The following is an 8,383-nucleotide window of genomic DNA, read 5'->3' on the forward strand; positions in this document are numbered from 1 at the left end:
GCTGTTTTTTCACTGAGATCTGCTCTGCTACGAGGTTTAGCATAATTTTTCCCAGCGCTCATGAGTTTTGCTTATTATTGGGCTGAACAGCATCATTTGCTGGGACATCCTGAGCCCGCTGTAACACACCACTGCAAAGTTCAAACTCCCCAGCTCCTCTCTGTCACGTGAAATCACGTCTCCAGGTGGGTTTCCTAATGGAGCATTAGAAGGAGCACAGCCAACGCTGCAGGACACGTCGCCGTTCACAATACTTCAGCAGCAAAACCACACCCTCAACAGTTAGCAAATATTAATCAGGTTTATGGCTGAGAAACAGAGAGGAGGAGGAGGAAGGACACGGGCAGGGAAACATGACGTCTAACACTCGATATAACGACAAGGACAGAAAATTGTCTCTGGCCACAAATATTCTGACTTTTTGCCCTATTTTTCCTACCTCCTCATGCAACATGCTCTCGCAGTAAACTGCTAAAAACAAATACAGGTGAAGTTTCTTTTCTTCAGTAATTTGGCACCGCACTAGATAAGCCGGCAATACAGAGCAAAACTCAGGGCATAATATTTTTAAGTAGTGCTTGTCCTAGTTAATGTTCAGCCCTGCTGTGCAATGTCAAGAAAACTAATGAACAGTGAAGTGGCAGCGAGCAGGAACCTGGGCGTACTCACTCGCTACCAAACTCCTTTCAGAGCCCGGGCACAACGTGAATGAAATCTAAAAGCAGTCGTCCTGGTTCGTCAGGAAGCCCGGGCAGCCTGTGCAACGTGAGCCGAATGCTTTGCCACTGTGCTTGCCCCAAAATTCGGTGCCTGAAATAATAGCGAGCTGGGAGGACCTATGGCAATGCCTGGCTTAAACTAAAAGAGGGGAGATTCAGGCTAGAGAGAAGGAAGAAATTGTTTACGCTGAGGGTGGTGAAGCACTGGCACAGGTTGCCCAGAGAGGTGGTGGATGCCCCATCCCTGGAAACATTCCAGGTCAGGTTGGACGGGGCTCTGAGCAACCTGCTCTAGTTGCAGATGTCCCTGCCCACGGCAGGGGGGTTGGACTAGATGACCTTTAGAGGTCCCTTCCCACCCAAACCATTCTCTGTTATTATGGAGCGCCTGTGCGTGCATACCCACGTTCCAGCCATGGGGTTTGGGAAAAATTTAACATCTGTTATCAGGTAACACCGCTCCGCTTGGAGCATGCGGTGGGAGCTTTGGCAAAGGCAATGCTTGACGGATGACGCGCTCTCAGCGCTAATACTGAGCAGGATTCACCTTGTGCACAAAGGACAAAACGTTTGCATGAAGGACAAGGTATTTGCACAAAGGAAAAAGTATTTGCACAAAGGACAAAGTATTTCAGCGCACGAGATGGGCAGCCTATAGCGGGCACAATGCAGAGCAAGCTGGAACCCACCTGCAGCAGCTCCAGGAGGGATGCTGGGGTTACAAGGACCTGAACAAGTCCTGCTCCCCCCTTAATATACCTCACCCCTTCTCCTGTGCATTGCTTGAGCCCTTTGGACTTCGACATTTCAGTCTATGAGTTGACACTTGGGGTCAATTTTAACCTTTGTATGGCTTCTCAAGCATCCCTTCTCCGTTTACCGGTTACAGAGCCGTATTCACTGGCGGGAGGTGGATTAATGCCTCCTCTAATCTGCTTGGTTGGCAGGAGAACAGATCTGACAAGGATACATGGTTCTTCACCAAGTCTTGCACAGCATGTAGCAGAGCTGTCTGTCCTTCACCTTACCCAGCTATAAAATGGGGTTTCTGCACGCAGTGTTGCTGATAAGCACTTAATGGCCCTGATCCTGAAAGCTTTAACAAGCACTTCTGATTATTTTAATCTAAGGAATAATTTCAGGATGAATCACAAACACAGAGTAAAGTGCCACCTTGCACCAGAAACAAAGGTGGCGTCTTGAACGAGCCAAGCAATGAGGGCAAGGCATGCCCTTTTGTATCAACGCTTTCCTAAAAGCGGGAGAAGGAAAACTGTTGCAAATGGAACCATTATGTCATGATTTTTCATGAATTAAGTCACGATTATCTACCACAATTTAGTGTCTGAAGGGTACCAGGAGAACGCCCTTACTCTGAAGCTTCCCGACAAGCCAAGGCAGGAGGCTGCTGCCTTACCTTGCTCCAACCTCTTCATCTGCTGGATCTGATCAACCGTCTTTTTTAGGATCTTGCATTTGTCGGGTTTGACACTCAGAGTGTCGATGTCCCCGATGTTTGCAGACAGCAGCTCCGCCAGCTCCTCTAAATATTTGTTCTCCTGTTCCCGTCGCCGCTTTTCATTGCTGTTAGAGAAAGAAAAAAAAATTAAAAGTCACGTTAATGATTTTTTCCTACTGTTCAGTCTAGTCACACCTGGGCACTGGACAAGAACCCAAAAATACAACTACTGGCTGGAGTGATGGCCATGCTATAATCCCAGTATCTCCAAAATACTTGGGAGTTCCTTCAGGCTTTTGTATATTTTTATGCATATAAAAATAATCAAAATTAATGCCACGGTAGATACATAGGGCTAGCCAGGCACCCCCAACAAAAACAGACCTCTAACATTCAGGACTCTGCCTTCCTCTCAAAAATAGTTATAAATGAGTTATAACAAAAATAATCAAAAATATTTATATACAGCCTCTAATTTTTCCACAGCCACTATTCCAGCTGTCGCCAAGTTTAATCCTAAATTCACACATAAAGGTTAACAACATCCACCGGAGTTCACCAAAGTGAAAAACTGAACCAACGGTGACAAGAGGAAGACGAAAAATATTCATGAGATCAACCTTTTTGTCCCAGCGAAAGCAGCTTTTCTTTTAGCTCCCGGCCACTGCAGAAGCCCAACGCTCTCCCATCAACGATTTCTAAATTCTGGGAATTGAGAATACATTATTTACGTGCTATGACGTGGCCATCACTGAAGCCACCCTCGACACTGTAACATATTCCTTTACCAAAGGCATTATAAGCATCAAAGCCACCAAAACAAACTGTGCATATAGGACAGACACACAGAGACACATTTTCCCTAAATACTTTCCACTACCTCAACCACGGGATGAAATGAGGACAGCTCAAAATGCCCGACACGGCTCTACACCGCTTGCGATGCCTTTTATCAGGTTGGTTTTCAATAAGCCACCTAATTTTTTGTTACAACCTCCACAGGACACCCAGCACTCTATGTAAGATGTATTGCCTGAAAATCCCTATTATTTACTAGACACCGAGAAGCTGCTGAGATGCCTGTGGGCATGGTGAGATGTTTCTGGCCTCAGAGAGGCCTCACTGCTCACAGAGGGGCTGAGAAAACACTGGTTACAAAAGCTGATTCCAAAAGTCCGGCTCGGTAGGAGATTTGTGTCCCACCGCAGACGTGCTCTGGCTTGTGCTATGTGGCCAAACAAGCTCCGCTAACAGCTGAAGGCTTCAAGAAGAGGTTTGGTTATTTTATCTGCTGGGAATGCAAGCCAACCAGAGCATGAGTATACTCTGATAACTCTGCAGAGACCCTTTAGAAACCCTATCTGTCCAAAAGGGGATGAGACAACACCAGCCCTCCCCTCTAAGGAGCTCCTCAGGTAGGCTGCACAGATGTTTCTTTATTTTTTCCTAATTCCAGCCACTTCATTAGCTCAATATCCAGGTCTGACAGGTAGGTGTGGTCTCTTGGGCATTTTACTGCTGCTTAAATTTGCTCTCACATGAAAACACCTGATGACCGCAGGGATGAGCCTCCGTGATGAACCTCCCCTTGCCTCCCAAGTTTACTCTCCATCACCTCGCTTCTCCTCCTGCCCATGTCTCTCCAGGTAGTGTGACTGCCCAGAGGAGCAACAGGAATGACTCACCCTCCTTTAACTCAGTGGAGCAGCAGAATCAAAAAAGAAAGGAAAAAGAAAAGGCAAAGCCAGCTGTGGGTGTGGAGAACACAAGCCGTGTTTCTGCTCGGGCCACCAATCTCATGAAGTCCACAGGAGACATGCTGTGCGACCTGGAAACTCCTCGCAATGGGCTCGGGTGGGCGCAGGAGCCCTCGCTGCCCCAGCAGGCAGCTGCCAACGGGTGCTAAGGGGTCACAGGCAGCAAAAAGAGCTTCATGGAGGTAGGTTGGATGTCCACCTGCTGCAGAAGTGCTGGGTCCAGCCGCTGTCACGCTCCCTGGCAATGGGCAGGCAAATGCTTCTCAAAGGAGCTGGGCGAGTATTTTAGTTAAGGTCAAATTAACTCCTAACTCTCCCTGCGAACCAAAAAGCAACAGCAGAGGGGAGAGAAAAAAAATTCCCTCTGTTGTGGGTGAGCTCATTTCATGAAAACCCTTAATGTCGCTGTTGCTGTGGCAACTTTCAAATTGTAGGAGGGAGAATTGGCCAATTTTCCTTACATAAAAGCATCATGAGAATATTACAGCAGTGGGCTGCTCTTTATGACTCCCAAGTATCATCAAAAGCAATAGTTAAACCTTCCAGGTTTTAACAAAGGAGTTTTGAAGTTCACTTTGCTCCGGAGTACGTTACGGAGGACTCTGGCCAGCCCAGGGAGGAGGACGAGGTCCCTCCCCGTGGCAGCTGCAAGTCGGGAGATGGTCTGAAGGAAGGAAGACACAGCACTGGTGAGGACTTCTCTTCTGGATTTTGGTAAAATGCTTCAGCTCCAGTGTTCAGGGTTGGATGGCCAACCCAATGACAAGTATTTGAGTCAACCCTTCTGAAATTGCTTGTAGGTGATCTGTGGATGTAAAAACTCATTGTGCTTGGACAAGGAAGGAGAATCCTTCATCCAGAAGTTTCTGCTTCTGTACGATCAGTTTGTTCCTCGTATTTTGAAAGACCCCCGGTGACGGCAACAGAAGGCTTTCTTGGGGTGCTTAGGGGTTCGGAAACAAACCACAAGAGATCTGCTTTCCAAAAGTAGACCAAATGAAGCAAAGCCAGGTGTGTCCTCATCCATCTGGAGAGCAGTTCCTTCAAGAAGAGGTGTCCAAGCCCACCTTGCTTGGACCCAAGGACCAACAGTTTCATCCCACACTCACCTCTGGGGCGAGGACCAGCTCTGAGACCAGTCTGGAGACAGCAGCGAGGGCTGCAGAGCTCTGACTCAAATGACTCAGCCAGAAAGGGGAAATATTTCACATGATTACAGAAGTATTTGTTAGGAATAAGACAGCTACAGGTGCTATCAAAACATGTTCTGCAATTATTACTCCTTTAATGGCACAGCTAAGCCATGAACCACAGAGCCTCTGTAAGAAGGTGTGTGAACTCTACAGAAGGGAGATGTTGCAACCAAAAACTGCAATAAACAGAAATCCTCAAACAACCTCTTAATGTCTCTCTACTGGAACACCGTAGCCTTTACATTTATTGTCTAGAATATCATGTATGAGCTGTAAGTGACAGAAAATACACCTGGGGTTTGCTCAGTGCATCGATATTCTGTGACAATGAGCAAAACAGCATCCCAGGCATTAGAGACACGGAGTCAGCAGCAGCACCGTACGTTCATCCTTACTAACAGACTATATCACCATGAAAAAAGATGCACAGGATTTACAGGGAGCCTGGAAAAGCCCGTGGAAGGAGATCACAACTGCCTCTATCTAGGACTTTGTAGTCTTAAATCAGGTGGCAAGGTAGCTGGGACGGGAAGGCTCGGTCATAAGCAAAAGATGCCTTTCTGCAGTGAGCTGAGCTTTGAAGCAGTCTGCATGAGCACACAGAAATGAAGATATTTCAGACAGAAATATTTTCTGTTCTGTAATTGCACCATGGAGCAAGAGGGTCTCCACCGGAGTTTCTGAATATTACAAAAACACGGATTTCTTGGGAATCTGGCGTGAAGAGGCAGAAAGCTTGGGATGATCTGCAGACCTCGTGGAAGTATCTCCCCCAAATTTACCCCGAGAAAGCTTTCCTGATGCTCTGAGCGCTCTCAATTTATAAAATCAATACATTAACTTTGATAACAAGCCTCTAATCATCATTTGCCACCTAACAACAAGCAGAGCAGATGGGGAGCCGCATTTCCCTCATGCTCCATCTTCCACTGCAGCCACCGCTAAAAGCAAAGCGAAGTTCTGGTGGGAAGTGTGAACGTTTCCGAGTGGCTGAAACCCGGCTCCATCTGCTCGAGCAGACGGGACGGAGCGACGCAGTGGGAATGACAAAGTAGCCGCGGCAGGGGACCGATTGGGAGCAGCGCACATACCTCTGGGCTGTATCACAGGGCGAGCCTTTCCTCTTCCGAGAGTCGGGGTTGGCAGGGTCCGTTGAGCTGTCCCCAAGGCCACTCATGTTGGTTGACCTACTTTGCACCTGGAACCAAAGACAGACAGGGTAAGGACAAGCTTTTTGCAGCTGCAGGAGGAGCGGTTCCTCCGTGCCAGAGCCAGAAAACATGGACCAAGTGACCTCTGAAGAGGTAACTAACCCAACACAAGTCTTTCTTATTGAATTGATGCCTCATTTGTGAAGGAAACAGTGCGAAGGGAAGACAACACGCGATCACGTTACCCTCCTTTTGGTGTCCCCTGGTCACCATTTGGCCAAGCAAGCCCTCACAACCAGCACCACCATCCCATCACAGACTGAGCTCTTCCCTGTATCCCTGCAATTTTTAGCTTCTTGGCCTTACAGCGTTTCAACAACTATCTAAACACAGCCCGTTTCAATGCTTTGTATAAGTGTGTTGGATTGCTTTACTTCTGTTTCCTTTTCCTGCAAGCTTCTCCTTCAGTCCATCTTCAGCTCCTCTGTCATCTCCCCCCCGGTTCCTCTGACTCACGGCTGGCAGAGGACGCTCCACCCCTCGCATTGTGTCTGCACTCCTGCTCCCCCACCACCTCCTTTCCCCTCAGCACATGGCCTGGGCTTTAATTAGAGCTGCAAACTGACTCATCTCTTAACGGGATGCGACACCCTCCCACGAACCCCTTCCCCACTTCCCGCTGAGGCTGCCTCCCACGCATGGTCCTCCCAGCCCCAACCTGCTCCTGGCAGAGAGCTTCCCACCACAGCCGGTCCTTGGCCAGTCCCAACACCGGGCACCTCCTGGGTTCCAGCTCTCTCCAACACATGGATATTTCAGCCTTATTTTTAGGGTGTAATTTCAACAGATGTTGGGTAAACTACTCCATGCTAAGGCAAACGAGAGGTCTAAGCAACCAAAGAAGGTCCAGAAGTCATGAGGACTAGAACACTGTAGTATCCCACATGTTAATGCTCCTTAACAATGAATTATATATTTTTATTTAACTGAATAAAATACTATGTAAGCCCAATAAGGGCAAGAAAGCCAATTAAGGCTTCTTTCTGCATACTTCACCTTAAAGGATGTTAAAGAGGTTTGACCAAGGACCGTGACACTCTCTGACCCAAGAACACAGCCAGTCCCCTCCAACTGCCTAAAGGGGACTAAACACATCTATAGGACAGGGTCAAAACCTCATACAACACGTCAAATCAAGGGACAGAGCTTCTCCAGAAGAGAAATCAGCTATGCACATTGCTTCCCTTGCTTTGCTAAAGTCGTTCAGTGATTTTTCATTCAGTAACCACAATAACTCAATATTGGATAATGCCACCTTCCAAATTCTTTATTTATTTTAGAATTTTTTGAAATGTTTATCATTGTGAGAAGATACAATCCCTGAGAAATAAAGCAATGGGATCATGGACAAGAAGGTAGTAGTTTAGAGAGTAAAAGGATGAAGTTCTTAAACTTAATTCCCTTCATTTCTTCTATTACTTTCTAAAAGCTGGAATTTTAACGAGGATTAAACTGCTGACGGATTGTGATAAAAAGAACCCTAGAACATCCACAGTCCCCGCAGCACAGATTCCCCCCATGTTTTATTCAGCCTGCCCAAAAGCGCGGTGGGATGCTTTCAGTGGTCCAGCATCTCCCACCCACTGCCCAGCCCAGCACAAGGCGGCTGCTCATCAAAAGCTATCGGTGCTGGCTCATCTCGTGCTCAGACAGGTGACGATTAAAGTCCCACCAACTGTTGAAAGTCCTCTGAGTCCCAAACCACATCTGCAGACCAGCTCCTCCTGACCTCAGAACAGTGCAGAGGGATGGACACAGCCATGAGCATCTCCCCCGTCCCCTGGTTGCTTGAAGACCCCAGTGTTCGTATTAAAACCCAGAAAGTCAACCGTATCCTGGGCTGCATCCAAAGCAGCGTGGCCAGCAGGTCGAGGGAGGGGATTCTGCCCCTCTACTCTGCTCTGCTGAGACCCCCCCTGCAGCACTGCGTCCAGCTCTGGGGTCCTCAGCACGGGAAAGACACGGACCTGTTGGAGCGGGTCCAGAGGAGGGACACGAAGATGATCAGGCGGCGGGAGCACCTCCCCTATGAGGACAAGCTGAG

General features: G+C 47.9%; 1 protein-coding gene across 1 annotated transcript in view; it reads right to left on the reverse strand.

Moving 5' to 3' along the window:
* The window catches only part of NCOA1 (nuclear receptor coactivator 1), a 134,184-nt gene that overhangs the window by 60,618 nt on the left and 65,183 nt on the right, over nucleotides 1-8,383 (reverse strand). Inside the window, exons 2-3 of the mRNA XM_009283430.2 lie at nucleotides 6,220-6,326; nucleotides 2,137-2,303 (exon numbers count right to left, since the gene is read on the reverse strand). Coding sequence (XP_009281705.1) covers nucleotides 2,137-2,303; nucleotides 6,220-6,305 — 253 coding nt within the window. The 5' untranslated portion in view covers nucleotides 6,306-6,326. The remainder of the gene's footprint in view (nucleotides 1-2,136; nucleotides 2,304-6,219; nucleotides 6,327-8,383) is intronic.

Source organism: Aptenodytes forsteri, unplaced genomic scaffold, assembly GCF_000699145.1.
Source record: "Aptenodytes forsteri isolate BGI_AS27 unplaced genomic scaffold, ASM69914v1 Scaffold534, whole genome shotgun sequence".
NCBI lineage: Eukaryota > Metazoa > Chordata > Aves > Sphenisciformes > Spheniscidae > Aptenodytes > Aptenodytes forsteri.